The following is a 23,930-nucleotide window of genomic DNA, read 5'->3' as shown; positions in this document are numbered from 1 at the left end:
ATGGGGAGCAAGGACTGCCTGGGTCCAGAAGGTCAAAGTGCCATGATGGGTGCTGCCATGAGCAAAAGCACCAAAAGAGAGAACAGGGTGGAGGACCAGCACCGGAAACCCACCAGTCATGGTGTGAATCTTGGTCACTCCCTTCCAGGCCAGCCTGGAGAGCACAGACAGTCCAGCTTCCACTCCTCTGAGAAAAAGCAAGAGGCAGGCATCCCCCTTATAAGAGAGGGAAGGCCAACATCATAAAATACCCCCATCTCTCCCAAAGGAACAACTCTGTCCTCACAGACAGGCTGACGTGACCCCCATCCTTCAAGTTTCTGCACTGACCTTGAACGCCTCTGTCCTGTCCCACCAGTTTGGGAGGTTTCATCAATTAAAGGGCTCACAATCTTCTCAGTCATGTCCGTGAGCACAGTGAAGGTGGGCTCCACGATGAAATCAATAAAACCTGAAAAGAGACAGCAACACCTCAGAGGAACTACATGTTAATTGGGCCTTTCCATATTTTCCTATAGAAACTGATGAATCTTAACTTTCTTTTAAAATTTATCCACAGAGGAACTCCAGATCAGATTAGGAAAGAGGAAGTTGGTCTTTATTCATTGAACATGTGCCTTGAGTTGAATATCGTGAGTCAATTCCATTTCTCCTACATAACTTTTCTATGACTTTCTAGTAGCTAGCTCAATCGAGTGATTAAGAAACACATATTCAACCTGCCCCCTCCATCCAACAAATGCCTTGGTCGGTGCTGCCTGTGAGACAAAGATGTAGATCACAACCTGCCTACCCTCAAGGCGTTATAAGAGAGATTAACTGAGCACAAAAATGACCCCTAGAGTACATGGAAAAGGACAAAGGAGAAGCCCAAAGAAGGCCCCTGGGAAGGTAAGGGAGGGAGGATATTTGCCTTCCCACTGAGAGGCCTATGAACAGCTTTATGGAGGTTGTGATGTTTGAGCTGAGCCCTAAGTCTCTTCACTCTAGGTGGAAGAGGTAGGATAAGCCAAGTGATGAGGATGGGAGAAAATACAGGATGTATCTGAGGAATATCTAAGGATATTTTTGGAGTTGGAGAGGGTAAGTTTGGGAAGGCAGGTAGTCACCAGCTCAGGGAGGGAGGTTCCTAAGGGTCTGCCTAAGGAGTTGGGTGGGACCTAGATGTGTACTAGAAGCCCCTTGAGATGTGTGGAAAGAATCACAGTTATATTTTTTACATTATTCCTTGGGAAAGTTAACCAGGCAAGATGGACATGAAGGGAGAGAGCAGAAGAGGCTGAAGCTGGGAAAATCATTTTAGAAGCTGTTGCAACAGCTTGAAGGAATGGTAAGGAAGGCAGGATCTAGTGCTAGTGAAGGATGAGGGTGTCACGGAGGCACAGGTGCAAGCACAGCGGGGGGGGGGGGGAGTGCTGCTTCTAAGTGGGAATTCAGAGACCTCCCACAGCAAAGCAGAGAATCGAGGGATGATGGGGAAACTGTGGCCAGGGTAAAGGACAATGGTCTCAGTCTTAGATGTGCTGACTCTGATGTGCCAGGGACATATCCAGATGAGAGAGGGCAAGCAGAACTGGAAGAACAAGGGTTGGAAACTGGAGAGGGGTCAGATCTGGATCTGGAACTGGAACTTGGAGATATTGCCATGTTGGGGAGATAACTGATATTAGGTTAGCGTCACTGTCTCAATGGCCCAAAAATGCCTGAGTAGTAGAAAATATATGATCTGAAACTACTGGTGGTGGTTCATTACACAGCCACATGGAAGTTGGAAGGAAATGAAATACCAATCGAAGGAAATATGGTGTTTTGTACAAATGCTATTTGGTTTTCATGACTGAGGTGGGGGTGATCCTGGCATTTAATGCCCAACAATGAAGGATGCTGAAAGTCCTACAATGTAATTGGCAAAACAAGCACTGTCCCAAATACCCATAGTATCCTGATAAGGAAACTGATGGCCAACTTTGTATGACAGTTAATTGCAGTCTAATTTTATAAATTTGGCTTAAGCTGAAACTTAAGTGTTTCATGACGCTGTTTTCACCTTTTTGTTTTCGTTCAAGTTAAAGTCAACAGGTCCAAACCAGAACTAAATTACCAGCTTCCCCTCCATCCCTTATAATGGGACCATGGTCCAACCACTTAATCTGGATTGCTGCCTTCACCTTAGTTTTGCCTCCAGCTGAATCCTTAATATATTACATGCCACCCCTCTCCTGGAAAGTCTCTCTCCTCCCTCCATCCTATCACCCATCACTGTTTCCGTATAATCCTGCAGAAGGCACCCAGCTGATTTCCTTGCCTCTAGTCTAACTCAGAACCCTCCCAGCTACTGATAGAAAAATTTTCTAAAACTGCGGTTAACAAACTTTCTATAAAGGACCAGACAGTGAATATTTTAGGTTCTGTGGGCCAAATCTATGACAACTCCTTAACTCTCTCACTGTAGTGTAAAAGTAGCCACAGACAATTTGCAAATGAATGAGCTTAGCTGTGTTAAAATAAAACCATTTATAGGATCAAGTGGTAGGCCAGATTTAGTCCCCAGGCTACAGTTTACAGACTCTTATTCTAAAGCATCAATTTATATATTTTAAAATCGTATTTAAAATTCTTTAGATATGCCCTGATTTTCTCTCCAGGCATGTCGCTCACTTCATCCTATTCCCCGCCCACTACTCCAGCCGTATGGAGCTGTTTGTAATGCCCTGACCATACTAGACTGTTTTAAATTTCCCTCCTCAGTATATGCTAATCCCTTACCTGGAATGCCCTTCCACTCACCCATTACACACCTCTAACCAACAACACCATCTACTTATTTCTTAAGCCCCAACTCAAATATACCCTTCAACAAGTCTTTCTGCCTCTAACGGTCCACACACTCTGTTGCGTACCCAAGTGTGCCATGTACAAAACTCGACCTTAGTACTGTAACACTCACACAGCTTCTGTTTTCCTAACATCCTACCTACCACCCAATACTGGTTCAGTGTCTTTGGGAGCAGATATCATATATAATTTGTATTTGTTTTTTATAACATCTGTTTTAGTGCCCATTAGCACCTGGCACCTCACAGAAACTCAATATATTATTATGAAAAAAAGGAATGAGTACTCAAAATACAAGGAGGAAAAAAATCAGTAAATCTTTGAATTTCTTTTTTAAGTGATTTCAGACTCATCCAAGTGAAGAGCACTGCTGATAGTTAATTTATGTGTGATACAGGTACCCTCTCTCATATCTGAGAATTTTTGTAATGCACACATAATATGTTTATCAGCACTATAAAATTATCTTCCCCCAAAAAAGGTGCTAAAACATTTCTAAAAAGAAGGAAACATTTAAAATGAACCATTCCTAGAAGTAGGGTCATCCAGGAAATGGACTGTCTTGGAAACAAGGCCAGAGGAAGCATCATTGAGGAGCAATGCCAGGGAGACTTCCGGTATTGCATGCAGAATGGAGAGGCTGAAATAGAATGGGCTTCTTGTCACTGATTCTTGTCATTGCACTGGAAAGTTGAGGCCCCTTTTGCTCTTAGTGGGGAATAACAGAGATAGCAGAGCATCACTGCCTAATTTTCCCACAAACCAGCCACATTCCAGAGAGCAGGATGGGGAGAGCAGCTCCATCAACCCAACCAGCCAGAGCCATGAGCACAGCACAGCAGAATGGAGCCAGGTTTCCAGTCAAAGAACCACAGGGAGCATCTGAGCTTACTTCCAGGCACCCTCTGTTTTTTCTTTCCATCCAAAGGGCTGTCAACACATACCCACTTGCGACTGAGCAACCATCGTTGACTTTCGATCACACAAAGGAGAAAAAGGCAGCCCCAGCTCTGCTTCTCTGTCACCCTAGAAAAACAGGAGGTCATAGTAAATTCAGATCAGTAGGCAAAGCTGCCCAGATTTTATTTAGCAACTTCAACTGCCACAAAGGCCTGGTCTTTATTATAATTATTACAATTACATCATGTAAGAAGTCCTTTTGGAGCCTGCTCCTTTGTATAAAAGACACCAAGAAGCTGAAGCCCTCTGGGGCCCAATCATTCCATCCAACTGCAAAGGCACGTGGTGTTGAATAGGAAGCCTCCTCAGGCAGCAAAATGTCCCCCGAGGAAAACAAGAAAAGCCATTGCGTCCTGTGGCCTAGAGCCAACACTGCAGTCAGAATTCCTATGTGTTCTCGAGTTGTCGTGTCAGTCTGCAGCCGTTCTTGAGCCAGTGAAGCTCCCCCAGTTGTGGGCAGTGGCCAAGACACAAATTCAAACTGGACTGATGTGGACTTATTCCCCCAGTGCTGCTACCTAATGCTACACACAACTGGGTTAAGTGCTTCCTGGGTCTCGAGCACAGGGCTTGGTCCATGATGGAATGTGGACCAAAAAAGAGACAGAGTAAATGACTGCTTCTGTTTCTCAAGCTAGACAATAATAATTCTCGGGTCAATATATTCTTAAGCTCACCGAGAAACACCACTATAACAAGTAAGTATTATGAAAGTTTAAATAATGAGGGAGATGGTTTTTGAAAACCTGGACGAAAAGCTCCATACTTTAGTCACACAGCTAGAGGAAAGGGAGAATATGGCACCATTTTCACAGTAGTGAAGTTGCGCTGATTCATTTTACTAGGCTAGAATCTGCTCAGGTTAATGGCTACTGCCCTCAGCTTGAATCTGGCCTTTCTCCCTCTACCTGTGTGATCATAGTAAGTTTATTTTCCCTCTCTACATTTCAGTTTTATGTTCTATAAAGTATGGATAATAACCTCTATCACATCAGGTTATGACGAGGATTAAATGAGAAATACATATAAATAAATAAAAGAACTATTATTGTTTCTCTAATATTAGGTATCTTAGGTATCTCTAATATTGATGTCAAGAGTTGAGAAACATTTAGCCAATTTGTTATACCAAATACACTCTGATTACAATACATATTACCAATAAATCAACAGTACATAAAAAGTAATAACAACAAAAACTAGACCAGGTTCAAAACCTAAATACTTTTTCCTTCTAAGGCATGCTATCAAAGAGAAAAGACATTGGCTCACACACACACACACACACACACAGAACATCTACTGAAAGGAAGGAAAAGGAATGGGCGTCTGAGGAAGCTGAATGGTGGGCTCACAATAGGTGGTGGGGACATCCAAGGGCCTCAGGAACAGTCCTGAAGTGGCTCAGTTCCTTCTGCACACTTTCTTGTTCCCACGGGACACAATGGCTCTTCCATTTTTGAGTACACCCTGCTGAAGACTGTATTATCTCTCAAGTGGCAGGATAAAAATAATTTACTCCTGAGCTATTTCTACTTGGGCAGGATGAAGAGAAGGAAGAGTATTTATAACATAAACTGTTGTTGATGGTTTAGCAGGACAGTTCAGCTAAGGGCAAGTAAAACCCACTCTTATTCCCTATGAAGCAGGGATACAAGTTGGCCTTGGGGTACATTTTTACGGGGGTGATCAAGAAGAAGAGGTGGTGAACACTAACCACTTGGCTATTAAGGTATATGCGTTAATTTGGATTGTATTAGTGAAAAAGTACAAGCTATTAAGTAACTTCTTATCCCATGGACTTGTCCATACCACATCTCCACATCACTTACATCTTTTGGATTTAGTTGAGCTATTAAATGCCTATTTTAAAATAGTAGTCATTGAACTTCCTTTGGAGAATGGATACATTTATGAATTGGAAAAATGTGCAGAAAGTAATATGGAAGGATGTACTTCTACAGGTGAATTCAACTTGACTGAAACAATATTTTATGACTCTATAACTACTGGCCTGTGTGGAATTATTCATACCCTTTCCTTTTACTGAAAATGTCAATATTTTTTAAAAGGGCAAAAGTCTCAGCACAACGGATTTTTTTTTTTTTTTAACTAACTCATATTTTTCTTCCAGGATAATACAGAAAAATAAGTAACTAGTATTCCTACCATAGGAGTTAAACTAATAAAGTCATATAGTCAATCTGTAAAAGGAGCACAATGCATTTTGTCGAGTGAAAGAAGAGATGAATTTGATTAGAAACACTCAAGTTCTTCGGCTACACAGACATTTATGACAGGCAAGGTGGGGCAGCAGTCAGGCAGTTGGCTGTTCATAAGGCCTCCCTCCTTTTCCTTCTTTATTTCCTGTCCACACAGCTATACTATATTTCCCAGGATCTCTGCCAGTTAGTGCTATATAATAAAACGAGAGGAGATGGGGGTCATACCTCCACCAAACTTCTGGCATTTAAATCTCCTATGCCTACTTCTCCACGTTCTTCCCTTTTCTGCTGGCTTGACAGAGATAAGCAACATGGAGGCCATGTAGAGTCTGGGTCTAAAATCACTGCTGATTGCAAACTATCTGCCAGTCAAGAAACACTTGTCCTGTGCTTTACATGAGTGGGTAATAAACTTCTATTTGATGTGTGTCATTATTCACTTTGGGGTTTCTTACAGAAGCCATATGTAAGAAACAAGCCAATCAAGAAAAACAAAGATTATTTCCATAATGTAAGTTCACGGGGCAGGTGACATCTCAAGCTAGTTTTCTCAGGTGGAGTGAAGAAAAAGTATCTTTTTGGAGAGGGTAACAAAAGCATCACAGAAAAAAAAAAAAAAATCACAGCAATGTACACTCTTCCTTCCCAGGGGAAGAAATTACAAGTAGGAGGTCTAAGAAAAATCATTGTGATTTTGTGTTTAAGATAATATAGTGAAGACATCTGTGTCTTTTCTTCTCCGAAATTATCCTCTCAAAACAGGAGAGCAAGAAACAGAAACACAAATGCTAGGAAAAATCTGTAATCTCAAGTCGAACTAGATGAGGAACGGCTGCCAAATGTTGTGAATATCAGAGAGGGGTGAGATAAGACCCGCAGAGAAGAGGCCCAGGACTCCAGATCTCAGGTAAAACTTGAAGAGCTAGTTCTCCTGGTTCTTTCTGATGTGAGGAGCAACGTGGGCCCTAATTAGTCCCTAGGAATAGTAGAAAAGGAGACACTGGATGAGGAAACACATAGGCATGGCAAGAGGATGATGGATGGCAGAGTCTGAATTGTGAGCAGCCCTACAATCGTTGCCTACTGCTGTCTGGGAAGAAGTACAGATTCACACGTACGCACACACACACACACACACACACCGCACATCACAGAAGCCTCATAACAAACCAAGAAGAATGTCTGCTAGTTTAGAATATTGCTGCTCTGGTTTCTCCCTGGCATATACCTCCTGCAAATAGTTTTAAAAGAATGCATTTCATTTAACAATAGTAAATAATAATAATTTTAAAAATGAAGAAGGAGGAGGAGAAAAAGGAGAAGGATGAGGAGGAAGAAGCAGCAGCACTACCATCACTACCAACAAAAAAACCTGTGAAAATATATTTCAAATCAAGAAAAAAAAAAGGGAATAAAAGAAGAAACAAACAACAACAACAAAAACCAGATAGGAAACAACAGAAAAAACAGTGCCACCTGTTGACCAATGTTCTGTTCTGTTGTCATGAACAGAAAGAAATGCCTGAAATTATCAAGAACAAGTTTTGTAGCAACATGGACGGGACTGGAAGAGATTATGCTGAGTGAGATAAGTCAAGCAGAGAGAGTCAAGTATCATAAGGTTTCACTTATTTGTGGAGCATAACAAAGAACATGGAGGACATGGGGAGATGGAGAGGAGAAGGGAGTTGAGGGAAATTGGAAAGGGGAGGTGAACCATGAGAGACTATGGACTCTGAAAAACAACCTGAGGGTTTTGAAGGGGCGGGGGGTGGGAGGTTGGGGAACCAGGTGGAGGGTAATAGGGAGGGCACGTATTGCATGGAGCACTGGGTGTGATGCAAAAACAATAAATACTGTTACGCTGAAAAGAAATTTTTAAAAAGTGAAAAAAACAAAACAAGGGCTCAGGGAAACAGGAGCTAGCAGAGCTCAGGAAAGATATGGAAGAGAAAAACAGAAACATTGCATAAAAGAAGGCTGCACTGGCAGCAGCACAAACAAGAGCTGTTCTTGATGAAAACACATTAAGGGGTATGGAGGTCAGGAATGTAAAAAGCAGGCCAAACAAAGACCACTGATCAAAGAGTTAAAGAAGACTTAAAGGAAAAATATACACATGGATGAGAAACAAAAGAGACTCAACATATGAATAACTGTTTTCCCTAAAGAAGAGAACTTAACAAATGGAAAGGGAAAGCATTCAAAGATGAAATCAATGTAACTTGAATCTACAGAAGAAAGAACATGCCCAGTTCCCAAGAATAGCTATTATAGAACAATCATTGAAATATATCCTAGTAATGTCAGTGAGCTTCAAGGGCACATAACCAAAAAGTTGTATCACCTAGACATGAAAATAATTACAGCAGGGCCTCCAACCTCTCCATAGCAATATCCACAGGTAGAAGACGTTTGACTGAAATCTAAAAAAGGCTGCAGGGGAAAAAAGTTTGATCCAAAAAAAAAAAAAGAAGTTTTACCCAAGCAAACTACGGCCCAAGTATAAGAGCAGTACAAAAATAGGCAAGTATGCAAATGTGTGGTTTCATTAGCTCTTCTAGAAGAAACTACCCAAGAACAACCTTGGCCAACCAATGGATGATCAACCAGGGCCAAAGTACCAACACTAAGGAGAACTGAGATAAGAATAACTAGAAAATTATGCTCTTGCCAGATGTGTTTTCTACCTTTCTGAGTCACCTTGTTTAAGGTGTATCTTTTGTAAGCAGCATGTCATACATGCCATAGAACACTCATTTAAAAAATCAGAACAGGGGCACCTGCGTGGCTCAGTGGGTTAAAGCCTCTGCCTTCGGCTCAGGTCATGATCCAGGGGTCCTGGGATTGAGCCCTGCATTGGGCTCTCTGCTCAGCAGGGAGCCTGCTTCCCTCTCTCTCTGCCTTCCTCTCTGCCTACCTGTGATTTCTCTCTCTCTCTGTCAAATAAAAAAAAAAAGAAAAAATCAGAAAAACTTAGAAATAATAAAGCCAACAAATAGTAACAAGGAGTTAATTATGTTATGGAAAGGAAAATGAGGAATGGTGTTGGGAGGTAATGAATAAACACCAGCTGTCTCACCTGTTGGAGATAAGAATATATCATCTAAACCTGACATATAAAAAAATAGAGCTATACTTAAATAATAAAGGACAGACTACAAGAATTAAACAAGTTAATAAGACCCACAAAAATCAGGTGCTGGGGAAGAGGAGAGAGGAAGTAGAAGTTTACTACTTTTTATAACAAGGAGTCATTAGATACTATCTAAATAAATAGAGGACGTAAAATTTTTATTATCAAGTTAGCCACTGGAAGAGCTAAAAACACAATATAAAACTTCCAAGTCATCAGAAGAAATTAATATAGGACAAGGCAAGTGGCACATCTATTATAAACTATTTATGAAGAAGCTATAAAAACAGAAAAGCATAATATAAAATATGATGGTGCCTAAGATCAAATGTTTCTGTCATTTCAATAGGTATGAAAATAGCTGATTTCAAATAATAAGAGAAAAGAATCTTAGATGGCCTCATAAAAAACCTCAACTATATATATAGTGTTTAAAATGCACACCCAAACCAAAGTATCTCTAAAAGGCTAAAACCTATGCAGAGACAAGGCTCATATTCTTAAAACAAGTCAAATCTGAATTCTAGGTAAAAGCATTAGAGGAGGCAAAGAAGCAGGCTTTATAATGATAAAGGGTACAATAAATTATGACAATCTAATAGTTATGAATATCCAAGAATCAAATAACATAGAACCAACATTCACACTGTGCAGAAAGAAAAAAGAAAAGAGACATCTGTCATCCTACAAAAGATCAAAATTTTTAAATGATATATAAAATACCTAAATGACATAATTCACAAGGTAGATGTATGGGGTATTGTTTGAATTCTATACCCTATAAGTAGAAAATAAATCTACTTTTCAAGAGCAGTGAACATTCACAAAACTGATTATACAGTAGCTGACAAATGATTCACAATAAAATCCAAGCAATGAAAAAATTCTTGATCGAATTTCAGTAAGTCACAAATTAATTACAAAACTAGAAAGCAGACGAGCCCACCAATGGAAAATTATATAAAGAAATACCTCTATCTGAACCAACTCTTGAGTAAAAGAAAAATCTACACCAAAATTACAGAATATTTAGAAAGGAATGATTGTGAAAATACTGCATATCAGAATCTATGCGATTCATAAGAAAAAGACAAACTCCTACCCTTATATTTTCTAATACTAAACAGACAGAATGAAATAAGTGAATAGAGCATCCAACTCAGGGAGCTGGCAAAAGAACAAAATAAGCTCAAGCAGAAGAAGTGAATTAGTAAAAATGAAAACTTCAATTAAGGTATTATAAAATAGAAACAAAATAATCAAATGATTAGCTAATTTCATAAAGAAGCAAGGGGAGAAACATTAATACATGAAATGAGAATTGGAAATGGGAAAATAGCTACAAACACAGAGGATATAAAAAGAATTGTAGGGGATGTTTACAAAGTACAAACATAAACAGCAATATAAGAGAAATGAACCTCAAGACTTTTATAGCATGTATTTACCAAAGAGGCAAACTTACACTTCTTTAAAGTCAATATTTCATTGAGAAGCACCCCAAGGACACAGCTTGGGTTTTGTAAAATACGGTTATAATACTGAACACGTAACTTACTCTTTTAGCAAAGTATGGGAGGTCTGGTCTATCAGCACTGAGGCTATGCCCTTATTTTGAATTACAACCCAACTTCCAAATGTAATATTTTCAAAGACTCTACAGTCCCATTGAGATTTCCCATTTGAACTGTCCGATTTAAAATCTATAGTTAAGAGCTGAGGCAACATTTCTCCTACATGGGTTACTTACAATGGCTTATGGCATCTGGGTTAAAATATTAAGTCAATAAAAATAATTTACTGAATCATAATTACTGAAAAATTGTTCCAGTCCAGTGAGTTAACATTACATTCCCAATAGGCAAGAAATTCAATAAGGTTGTTTTCACATTGCCTCTAGCACCTTTTCATTCAATTCAAGCATATGTGTATGCAAGCAAGGTTTCCTTTATGGGGGAAAAATGTGCACATATTTAAGAAATTTCTCATATCCACTCACAATTAAAAGAAGGAATCACTTCAATATCTCAGACTTCTTTGAGTTGGCTATCACCTCCCTTTGGCTGTAGATTAAATACTCCCAGCCATAGGGGTTATTATTACACAAGCAATATTAAAGAAAGCATATGATAATGGTTTTATTTACAGGAAATCCTCTCATTAATATTAGAAAAATAGCTTCCAGAAAAATGGCAGAGTCATTCTTGTATATATACAAGGCCCTCCTGTCCTTGTGCACCACTGGGTTCTTCTTGAGAACAAGTCTGAGACCAAGCAATGACTTTGCACGGGGAAACAGCCATATGCAGGATAGGGTACCTGATGGTATATTCACATAACAGCTTAGGGGAGCATGTGTGTGCAGGTGTTGAGGTGCACCACTAGACAGGAGGGAGTAAAGAACATTTAATGCCAGAAGGATCTGAAGGAAACATCTGGCCCAATCTTCCTCTAACTCCTTCCTGCTGCCACCACCTCCTAAAACACAGGTCACAGATAAGACCATTGGGAACTGGCAGAGGGATTCTATCAGCTCCATGAACCAATTGGAACTAAAACTACAATAAGGGTCTTCTGAACTTTGTTGAATATGCTGTTGATTCTGCTCCCACCTCATCACTAGATATTGTGTACAGTTTCAGAAGAAAAACACACACGTACAGATGCCTTTTACAATTTTTCCATTCAAACCAGAATCATAGAATAAGAGTAATCACAGGAGAAATTTGCTTCCAGAAATCGAGTAACCACTGAAAGAGCCTATCTCTTGTCAGGTTAGGGGACAAGGCTGAGACCGGTGTCATGAGCAGTGTTTTGTTTGGTATCAGAGGTCTCCTAGTACATGACGTGCACCACCCTTCAAGAAGTATCAGAAGTAACTGAATTAACTGTACTGATGTGAATTTCTATCATGGAGGGCCCCCAGTCTGCATGTCATCTTGCCTTCAATCTCAGGAGCTCATGTCTTGAAGCACATGTTTTAATGGCAGCTCTTCTTGAGAAGATACCAGTTTTGATACTACGTATTAACTTCCTGATTTCTCTACTTCTGTGTACCTTTAAGAAAAATTTTTTTTTAAAGCATTGCCTACTCATGAAAAACTCTGGCTACCTTTTTAGAAAACACAACCCTGAGTTTTAGGAGGTAGTATGTTTAAACATAATTGACAGTAGCTTCTAGGGGTTTCCTGACCATAAACTGCCACAACTCAGAACGCCTGGGTGGCTCAGTGGGTTAAGCCTCTGCCTTCAGCTCAGGTCATGATCTCAGGGTCCTGGAATCAAGTCCCACATCGGACTCTCTGCTCGGTGGAGAGCCTGCTTCCCCTCTCTTAATGCCTACTTGTGATCTCTCTCTCTGTCAAATAAATAAAAATCTTTAAAAAAAACGCCACACCTCACTTTGGAATTTGACAACATGGCTTATCTGCTCCAAAGAAACAACATAATCTATTATAATAGATCATTGTAAGTTAAAGATTAACCTCTTAATCCCACACAATGATGCAAAAGCAACTGTCATTTTGTCAGCACATTAGCATGATGAGTAAAAGGGAAAGTACCCAGATGACATTTTGACAAGAAACTGACAAAGAGAAATTTTGTTTCCAAACAGAAATGCGTAGGACAGAAACACCATAATGTTCTGAGAACCAAAATTTAGGTAAGAGTCAAACATCACATGAGCAAGAGGCCAGGAAATTTAAAAAAAAAAAAAAAAAAAAAAAAAAAGCTATCAACTCTTCCTCCCCAAAGAAAATGATTGTAATGCCAGTCGTCTTATTATAGCATTGCTGAAATAGAATACTCAGAAACTATCTAGATAGGGCTGATGGCCTTGAGGAGTAGTACAACAAGATACCTGTCTGAAGAATTCCTCCAGGAGTGACATTGTCCAGCGATGATGGAGCTCCCATGCTTTTGCGGGATGACTAATGTCTGCCGTGTGCAACATCAGAGATAATGCTTTCGGCTTTTCAATTCTAAAAGTGCAAACGACCCGGACACGTGAAAACCAAATTTTCAGAACCTCAATAAGAGTTTTCAAAAATCTTTAATTTCGTAATCTCTTCCATTCTCCCACCTCAAACCCCACATCGGCTGAACTGGGGGGAAAGCATCATTTCATCCTACAGCTGGGACATTCATCAGCTTGGTCTCCATGCTTACTGAGCTGGACACCTCATAAATCGACTCAAAACAATTTCTGGAATGACTGCATCCTTCAAAAAGACAACAAGGATCTACAAGTCACTCACAGACTTTTGTTGTCCCTGTACCAAGTGAATCTTTGATGACTTAGTTTCCCACAAAGAATTCTTTTAAATTCTTAACTGGGGGCAAATTGTTACTGGCCCTATGATTTATTTCAACCCTGATGAAAATCTACGTGTGACAGGTACAACTGTCAGGTTCTCTCCTCCACCAGCCCCACGTCATGAGACCATTCAGGGAACTCTCTGAAGAAGGTACGACAACATGGACAAGTACCAGTCCAAACACCTATGAAAATTCATGATGTCACAGGTCCACTCACGCTTCTGGCTGTTGCAAAGCAGTCTTCATTGCTTTGATTTGTTGGAAATGACAGGACATGTCCGTGGCCATCACCATCTCAATTACCAAGGTCCGAAACTCCCTTTCAGGGACACCCCAAGGAGAGAGAAACATGGAAGTAAAAAAAGGGAAAGTAAAAATTCGTTTTTTGCCACTTCTAAGTAAAATCAGTTAATTAGTGGTGACAATTCTAATCAACTTGAGCCTTTTAGGTGGACTTTTGTTTTTAATGAGGAATAAGTGAAGGTTAAGAATTAAGGAAATCATTTATTAGGAATATGACATGTGGAACATACATATCACACAGTATGGCTTATTTCTCTGGATCTTTACATAAGGGCTAGCACAAAGATAGTCAATGAATAGTTGATCACTTAATTAAAATATAAGTACTATTTGCACTGCAGCAGATTCGGAACTTTGCAAGGCTTTGAATGGTTTTGCCTCTAATCTTTGAAATACCTTGACCTGTATTTGTAGCTGCAAAAGACTTGCAGGCTTGCTGTATACATCACAATGTGTGCTAAGCGTTTTCAATGGATTATATAGTTTATTATAACATTAACCAAACCATGAGGTATATTTTGTCATCTGTTTTCTAGAAATTAAATTTTACAACAGTGCGAAGGGGTTAAGTAACTTCCTAAATGTCATACAACTAGCAATTGTGTCCATATTCAAGCTCAGTTGTGCCTAAATTCATTCAAAGACACACAATGTCATTTAGGCAACAGAATTAAGTACCCATAATTTGTTCTGAGTGTCAAAATAATTCCCTTAGCAAGTCTGGAAGGATTTTTAAGAGAAGTTCCAATCAAACAGAAGGCGAAAAACAAAGGTTAAAAGAAAAAAACAGATTTAAGAAGCTAAGACAAAAGCAATACAAGTTTCCTAACATAACAAGCAGCAAGTATTTCCAAAGTGCCTATAGTATATTTGAATAATTGTGTTAAGAAAAAAAGAAAGAGAGAGAGAAGGCAGGGAGGAGAGATAAAGAAAAGGGAGAGGAGGGGTGAAGAGGAGGGAGGGAGGAAGACGGGATGAGGAGAAAGGAGAGAGAAAGGGTGTCATAAACAGTTCAGGTGGCATTATTTCTCCAAAAGCAGCATACTTCATATCTCCTCATGTTTCCTTTCCTGGCCTCCAAATCTCTCTCCTGTCTCATCCTTACCTCCAGTCATCCTTTGAGAGGTTGATCAAAATATTCATTTCCTCATCTTCTTGCAGAAGGCGATAAGCCGCACTTAAATGGTGATTTTCTAATACAGACCTATCGTTGTACAGAATAGCAGGGTCAGACCTGAACCGAAAGCCAAGGAAAAATAATTCAGGATGTTAAATGGTTGAGATTTTTCAGATGACTCTCTCAAGCTAAAATACACCATCTTTTTTCTTATGTTTAACAATTATCTTTGCCCCCATGTCACTTATGCCAACCAGTAAGCTAAAACCAGCAGTACAAATTATCAATAGATAAATGCAGGGTATTTTAATGTCAATATGTTAACATGAAATATGTGATATCCCACTGAGAACTCTCTGAAAGCTGTTTCATAACCAGACCTCAATGATTTCTACCACTAGCATCGGGGATTTCATAAAACATTGGTCAACTCAAACTTCCTTCTGTTTTCTGGAATGTCTTTAGTTTTTAAAAATTTTATTCAATGAAAGAATTTATTTATTATCTTTATAATTCTCTGAACATGTGCCACCTGGTAGGTACAGTTTGCCAAGTCCTCTGGTAGTACCTTGACCTTAACATTTTGCCATATGGAAAGCATGTGTAAGATTGAGAGTAAAGAATGTAGGATTATAGGACAGTTGCTAATCACTTCCTCACAGACCACTACACCAAACACAGAGCTGTACACTCTTTCAATATCTTCAATGTAGTTAAAACTTAGATGATTATAGGTTATTTGTTTCTCATCAAGGAAACTGAGTCTCAGTGATGTAAAATGACTTCAGAGAGCCCCACAGTGCCTACATGGCAGGGTCGAGATGAAGGCAAGGCCTTCTGACCGTTCAGCCATTGCTCCCCCCAATAACTTGTGCCTGTCACTGGCCAACCTTTGGGATATATCTAGCATAGCTTTAAAGTGTTAGGCTTAACATACCATCAAGGGACAAAGAACCTGCTTACGGATTTAGTTCTCTGTATGGGGCTCACACGGGCTGAGATGCTTTGAATAAAGTTCTGTTAAAGAAGGCCAATGCTTAAATTTTATTCCAAAGCAAGCATAACTGAATCCACTGGAATTTCCTCACTCCTGTGGAGATAACACAAAATGCGCAATCCCTGTGGTGAAAGATCTGATCATGTATCTGTGAAGACAGGCTCCAACTGATGTGCATTTTGTGACATTAAGCTCTTTTCCACCTGCTGTAATTAAGCCATTTCCTCTGAGTGGAGATGGGTTTTGATACTGGGCTCCAGCAAAGACCCAGGCACAGTTGCTCCACACACCTCTCTTCCTTCAGCAGGTGCTGTTCACCACAGCCTCTGTCCTCAGAGCAAAGATTCCACTTGTAGACATCCATGAAATAGAGCTGCTCTGTGGCACTCCCTGTATTTAAAGCCCTTGCCACAGAACCACAAAAGGCTGCTTCCCAGCAGCTGGGCTCTTCTGTGTGAGGAAGCAGGAGGCAGACAATGAAGCTAGCGGCTTACATCCTTTTGTCTGCTGCCATTCTATTGAAATTCCCCATCTGAACAGAGATCAGACAATACTGTCTTCTTTTATGTTCCCCATAATGAAGTGTTGGGTTCATTAAATACATGGAGATTGATTTAATGAACACAAACCTATCTGGTGTGGGCACCTGCTTTTTTCAAGTGAAACCTCAAGTATTTATTCAAATTCTCATCTCTCCCTGTTCCATTCTTTCTCTTAGCCATGTCACCTTCTCCCAAATTCTAGCTTCTTTTGATTACTATGTCAAGGCCCAATTAACCCTACTATCAGAATCTCTCCATCTTCCCAGAACCATCTTAAGGGAAGGTAAGTTCTTAGGCTAGGACAGGACAGATAAGGATTCATCCTAAATGGAAAAGACAAGTGACTGGTACTGCTTGTCTGGAATTCTGTGCTGAGAGGAATACTAAGGATAAATACGACGCTTGGTCAAGAAAAAAAATTGATTAGCGATGTCTGTTATAGTCAAGAGGTTCAGAGTTGGGCACTTGTTCACCCCACAGAGATGTGGGTTTACCTCTGCAGTTCATCATAGTGGGTACACAGATGATCTATGGTGAAGGCAGTCTGCATGAGACAACCCAGCTCCCCAAGCCCTCTGCCAGGGAGCAATGCAAGTACTAAAGACAGCAGGGATGAAATCAGTAAGGATGAGAAGAGTGTCCCCAGAATCCCAGAGGTCACAGGGCAAGAAGGCTCAGGTATTGTATGTGTGGACAGAAACACCCGATCCCAGCCCATCCTTACTAATTCGGTCTACCTGGCCTCTGCACCTTTGTGCCAACTGTTCTATCATGTAGTAGAGACATGTAGAGTGTGCACAATGCATACATAAGGAAACAAATAGCTAGTGTTCCAGTAGAGAAGAAGAGGATATCTGTATTTCATGGGAATAACGTAGGAGCACTGGGAGCAGATGGCTTCTCAAACTCTAAATCTTGACCGAAGCTGACCAGGTTGATCTCTTATGGAAAAGTTCTCTTTTTCAGAAAAGCAAAACAGAGTAACCATGCAAAACAAGGGTGACTGACACCTTTCCGACTTCTCAAACTCTATCCCTTCCCCCTCCTGCCTCCTCTCCAAACATCCAACATCCTCACCGTGTCTGAATGTGGAAATTGTTGGTGGTTCCGGTGTGCTCATAGTCGTGGATGGCAGCTGAGAAGATGATAGCAAAGATCTCCAGCTCTGTCAGCCAGTTCTGAAAGGGAGATTGCAGGGCAATCAGATAATCTCTTTCTCCGACACAGTCTTCAGCTTGCTGACAACACACCCGCATCACTGCCTTTCCACCCTGCAGCTGGCAAGCTACTGCCAAACACACGTTTTCTGACAGACAGAATTTCTTTTTTTCCCCTATGTGGAGACTGAGGAATATGGTATCTGGAAGTAGCATGCTCAGCAAGGTTGAGAAAGCTTTTTTTTTTTTTTTCAAGGAAGCAAAATGCAAGGAACATGAAGATTTTAAAAACCCTCATGTATTCTTTCCTAAATTCCAAGTAAAGATACCTGGTAGACATGGGAAAAAAAAAATTAAAATTTTCAGCACAATACCGAGAATTAAGAGTAACAGAAAACTTAATGTATATCTACTACAAAGTGGTTGTACATAGACAGAAGGAAAGAAAAACCTGGCCTTCTGCTTTATGTACCCTGATGTTTGAAAAGACACCCCCCCCCAACCATGCATGCCACCGAAACTGACTATAGTCCAAGGTTCTCAAATTGTGTTCCCTGGACCACCAGAGGCAGCATTGTCTGGAAGTTTACATTACACATGTTCTTGGTATTATTTATATATATATATATATATATATTTTTTCATTTTGGCCATTTCTTTCAATCCTTCCCCAGTACCCTGTCCCCACCTATCAGCCTCAACTCCCTCTACCTACCCCCTCACCACCAGCATAGCTCTTTCTCCAAATTTATGCAAAGTTAACATTTTAAAATAAGATTACAAGGTTATCTTGGAACCTGTCGAGCCTGCTTGGAAAAGAACTTCTAAAATGACAAATATGTCTGGAACACTGTAGCCTGAGGCTCTTTCTGTTGGCTCTAAGTAGGGTCTCTGGAAGTGCTTATACCCGAGATGAAACCGAATTCTGTCTAGGCAGGAGAGTGCTCATGTGTACAAAGGAAAAGGTGACTCCTGATGGTGAACCCAACACAACCCAAGTCATCCGAGGAAAGGTTACTCATGCTCATGGAAACAGTGACATGACTCATGCCAAATTCCAAAGCAAACTTTCTGCTAAAGCTTTTGGACATCGAACCCATACTATGCTATATATACCCTTCAAGGATTTAAACTCATGGATAAATAAATAAATAAATAAAAGGGCAGATTTTTTTTCTATTGTGAAATCAATAAATCAATCAATAAAAAGATTAAGACGGAGAGCCAATATACCATCTAAACAAATCTGAATCACAGAGTATCAATCTAGACAGCAGGTGTCTAAATAACTACATAATTACAGTTCTCACATTATAAATATCAGTGTAACTTCTCCCCTTTACCCAAATATACTAATAAGATCCTATCTTAGGTGTAGCCCACTTCCAATAAATCAAAATCAACAAATGCTTTAAATAAGCAACAACAAAAAATAAAACCGTAGCCTATAAAAGTCATTTTAACACTCTTGCTTTTCAACAAACCCTGTGGATGCTTAGAAATTGGTTCTGCTGTTTGAGGATAAGAAGAAAGGACAGATGGTACCTGGCAAGGAAGGAAGGAAGGAAGGGAGAAAGGAAGGAAGGAAAGTGGGGAGGAGAAGGGAGGGAGGAAGGAGAGAAAAAGAAAAAGTAAAGAAGAAAAAGAAAAGAAAAGATGAAGAAGATCTTCACAGATGGGCCCTGAAGAATGAACCGAACAAGAAATGGCAGTGGACATTTCCAGAAGAATGAACACATGAGCTAGTCCCAGTGTCAAAAGGGGATTCATCATGGGTAAGGAAATGAGTTCCTTTAGTGGAGTGGCACTTAGAGCTGATTAGAGCCCTGTGGTGTCAGGCATTAAAAGCCAGAGTGAGGAACACAAATCGGATCCAAATGGCAATGAAGCAAGAGTGCAGCATGGTCAGCATGCCACTGAGGGAGAGAAATTAGAGCAGTACTTTTGCATGGGAAAGTCCTTAGAGGATGTATAGACAGTATGAAGCTAGAACTCATTTGGCTTAGCAATTAACTGAATACGGGAGGGAGGAAGAAGTTGCAGTCAAGGAGAAGAATGAATTAAAGATGACCCTAACATTCCTAGCCTGAGTGACAAAAATACAAAACAACACAAAACAAAAAAAAATGATGGGTGGCATTAAATAGCATCATTAAAAGAGACAGAGATGGAGAAGTTGTTTTGAGGGAAACTAGGCTTTATTTATTTGAGAGAAAGAGAGAGCATGCGCGGGGACTGGGGGAGGACAGGGACAAAGGGAGAGGGAGAAGCACATTCCCCACTGGGCAGGAAGCTCAGGACCCACAGATCATGACCTCAGCTGAAGGGAGACACTTAACTGACTGAACCACGCAGGCGCCCTGCAAGGCTTCATATTTTTATATGGTCCAGATTTTCTTGTCTTTTCCCAGTTAATTACTATGCACCCAGAAGGTTTTGTGACAACCCATAAGAAGTAAGAAATTAAGTATGGCATGAATTTTATTCCAGATTTATCAAAGCGTGACAAGGTACAAGCCACAGATTCAATCAGTATTTCCCAACCACATAAAAATGAGTGTCACAACTAATTCAATGACAGGACAACTGGTAGCGATAGACTTCAGGAAGTAAGCCCTGTGTGCATGGGCATGAGGGCAAGGGGCGGTAGTGGACAGTGAAGGAAAGCAACATGGACAAAACTGCTTGAGGGGACATTATTCACAAGTTGCGGGGTTTGTACGTGAATGACAGTTTCTTTAGTAATGTTTCCACCCCTGTATTCGTTTCCTATTGCTACCTTAAATTGCCACAAACTTAAGGCTCAAAGAACATCTCCCATTTATTGGCACAAAGTTCTGGAGGTCAGAAGGCAGCACAGTGTGGCTGGATTTTTCCAGCGAGGACTTCACATGGCTGAAATCAAGGTGTTGGCAGGCCTGTGTTCTTTTCTGGAAGCGCTGTGGAAAAATCTGTTTCCAGGTACATTCAGGGCATTGGCAAATTTCATTTCCTTCTCAGACTTTCCATCCACTTGGCTCCCTCCATCTTCAAGCTGGCAACAGCTGGTTGAGTCCTCACAGCTCCTGTGTCCTGCCTCTGGACTTGCAAGGACCCACAAGATTACACTGGGCCCACCTGGGGAATCATCTCCCTAGATTTTATGGTCCTTGGATTAGTAACCTTCACTGTATTGGTGTTTTGCCATCTAGTGCAACATTAGTGTTATAACAGAGGGCAAAGGTCATGGAGGCCAAAATTCTACTGACCACAAACATTGATAAAATTATTAAACACTCCTTAGCCATTTCGTGTTTCCCGTGTAAATATGATGATGACAGATGTGATCAAAAGAACAAGATACACAGGCTCTCCCCTCTAAAAAAAAAAAAAAAAAAAAAAAAAAAAACAACAATAAGCAAAAGGAAAATTAATGGCACTTGCCTAACAAAAGTCATAAAAGGGGCCAAGGGATGGCTTTGGAGTTTGGAATCCTTTGACCTAAACAATTTTAGGTCAAATTATATATATATATATCTGTATGTATATATATATATATATATATACATATATATATGTATACACATATATATATGTATATATATATATACACATACAGATATATATATATGTATGTATATACATATATATATGTATATGTATATATATATATACATACATATATGTATATATACATATATACATACATATATGTATATATACATACAGATATATATATAGATTTTATAGAAAAATCTATATAATTTTTCTATATATATTATATATAATATATGAATTGTATAATATACAATTCATATATTATACTTTTGGACTAAATCAAAATTTGACTAGAGCTCAAAGTCTGATTCATATTTATTCAATCAACAACTTCTCAGTCTAATTCTGCTCAAGGATTTTTCCCTTAAAAGTGGGCGAAATAATTCGGAAAGGATTCAAACATCTTCTTGGCATCTAAGTAAAGCAATAATGAGTAATATAAACAGATTACAATGAGTAATACTGTTGATGTTGAAGCCCAGACATCACTTTATCAATGGGATGTTTTGATTCCCTATGTGTCTTACAGTTTATAAAACTGAAATGATTTAAAGCATTTCCCTCTCCTGGTTTGTAATGAAAGGTTAGAGTAACAATATGTTCTCCATTCATCAGAATGCTCCCCACTGTTTCTGTAAGCTTGCAATGAAAGCAGTTTGTTTTGAGCTGCATTTCTAAGAGAGAGTGGGTGGGAAGTAGTTTCTATATTTAAGAATGATTCTGAATATGGCCTGAATTGATAATGAAAATTCAATGGCAAATGTACTCGTTTAAGAACAGCACACTGAACGTCACGATCGTTGGCTGCTGTAACATTCACATTAATGATAACTTGCATTAGCATAAATACTTGGGAGATTTTCCCTGAGGGTTAGAAAAGCTGTGTATGATTCACTTTTTATCTCCATAGTATGCTGTACACAGCAGGTACTAACTAAATATATGTTGAATAGATGAGTCCAAAGTGCATTTGTCCATCTATGCTCATCCTCACTAGGATACTTGCAAGTATCACATGAGGATACTGAGGTGTAAGAATATCAGGGGCGCCTTTTTTTTTGGACCACAGCCATTGTAGAAGTATGGCTAAATATCTAAATGCATGGTGTTATAAATAAAATCTTTTAAAAAAGAGAGAGAGAGAGAAGTCAGTCCTGGGATCAAATCATAACTCCGCTCCTCTATTTGGCTGCCATAACAAAATGCCACCCACTAGGCAGCTTAAACAACAGAACTTTATTTTCTCATAGTCTGGAGGCTAGAAGGCCACGATCAAAGTATTGGCAGGGTCAGCTTGGGTGAGAGCCCTCTTCCAGGTTGCAGATGGTCATCTTGGTGTTGTGTCCTCACATGGTCTTTCCTCTGTGCGCGAGCATGTCTCCTTGTATCTCCTCTTTGTATAAGGACAGCAGTCGTACTGGATCAGGACCACCCATGTGACCTAAAGTACCTCTTTAAAGACCCTCCCTCCAAATGCAGTCACATTCTGAGGCATTGGAGATTAGAACTTCCAACAATATAAACGGGGGGCAGGGGAAGGGAAAGACTAAATTCTGCCTATGACAGAGACTTTATAACAGGGCAATCTTATCTCTGTGAATGGGTTTCCTCCTATTTTTCTACTGAAATTCTGTCATTTTCTTGTTGATTCCTTTATATAATCTGGATCTTAATCCTATATTTTCCTCAAGTACTTACATCATTATGGTGATTCTTTTTATCCTACAGGTTTTAATTTTAATACACTCAGTTTGATCAATATTTTTATACAACTTGTGTTTTGAGACTTATATAACAAATATTGTCTTGTTTCAAGGAAATAAACATACTCTCATATTTTCTTCTAATGTGATCAAATTTTTTTGTATTCAAATCTTTAATTCATTTTCCCAATATTTGGTGATTAGTTTAAAGCAGAACAAAAACGTTCTTTTCTTTCCCAATGAACCATAGTTCCCAAAACATATTTTGAACTGAGTCATTTTTCCCTGTAATGTTGTTGTCTATAGACTTGTCCTTACCTTCTCACTTGAATTCTTTCTTCATTATACTCTGGTCCCTGGTCCATCCTCACCAAAGCCCTGAGACCACTCCTGTCAAGGGCACTAATGACTTCCATGTGGCCAAAGACAGTGATTACTTATCTATCCTCATCCTACTTGACATTTTGTCATGTCCCACACAATTCACTATTCTCTTTTGAAGCACTTACTCGCCTTGGCTTCCATGACCCCACACTCTGTTGGTTTTTATTCTAACATCACTGACCACTCCGTTTTAGTTACTATTGTTAGCTCTAATTTCTTACCTTCATTTTAAACTTTAGGTTGCCCCAGGACTCACTTCAGAGCCCCTACCTACTTCTCTATTCACACTCGCTCTTTAGATGATCTCAATTAATTCCATCATTCTATAATATTGATAGAGCTAACACTGCCTAATCTACATGTCCATACCTGACCTCTTCCCAGAGCTCTAGATTCCATTGGTTCTCTTCCTGCTTGGCACTTCCACAATGATGTCTTATAAGGACCTGAAACTCAACATGTCTAAATCAAAACTGTGCTCAATAAATATTTGTGTCCAGTTCATTCATATATTTAGTGATTTTTTGCACAAATACCACCCTATCTTTGTTACTATAGCTTCAGTAGATATTTTAACACCAAGTAGAATAAGAACTACATCACAGCATACATTGTCTTTTTCAAGACCGTTTTTTTCTGAAGTTGTGAAATATCTATTTTTCATAAATTTCAGACTCAGCTTATCATGTTTCATTAGTCTTTATTGGTATTGCT

General features: G+C 39.5%; 1 protein-coding gene across 8 annotated transcripts in view; it reads right to left on the bottom strand.

Annotated features, from left to right (window-relative positions):
• The window catches only part of PDE1C (phosphodiesterase 1C), a 536,493-nt gene that overhangs the window by 70,980 nt on the left and 441,583 nt on the right, over positions 1-23,930 (bottom strand). For all 8 annotated transcript variants that reach the window (XM_046020570.1, XM_046020562.1, XM_046020563.1 and 5 more), the window contains 6 exons: positions 17,513-17,613; positions 14,885-15,013; positions 13,694-13,795; positions 13,019-13,139; positions 3,780-3,861; positions 331-451 (listed from right to left, as the gene is read on the bottom strand). In XM_046020570.1, coding sequence (XP_045876526.1) covers positions 331-451; positions 3,780-3,861; positions 13,019-13,139; positions 13,694-13,795; positions 14,885-15,013; positions 17,513-17,613 — 656 coding nt within the window. The remainder of the gene's footprint in view (positions 1-330; positions 452-3,779; positions 3,862-13,018; positions 13,140-13,693; positions 13,796-14,884; positions 15,014-17,512; positions 17,614-23,930) is intronic.

This window comes from Meles meles, chromosome 10 (assembly GCF_922984935.1).
Source record: "Meles meles chromosome 10, mMelMel3.1 paternal haplotype, whole genome shotgun sequence".
In the NCBI taxonomy this organism is placed as follows: Eukaryota; Metazoa; Chordata; class Mammalia; order Carnivora; family Mustelidae; genus Meles; species Meles meles.
The sequence above is the reverse complement of the archived record's forward strand: the minus strand, read 5'-3'. Positions and strand labels throughout refer to the sequence as shown.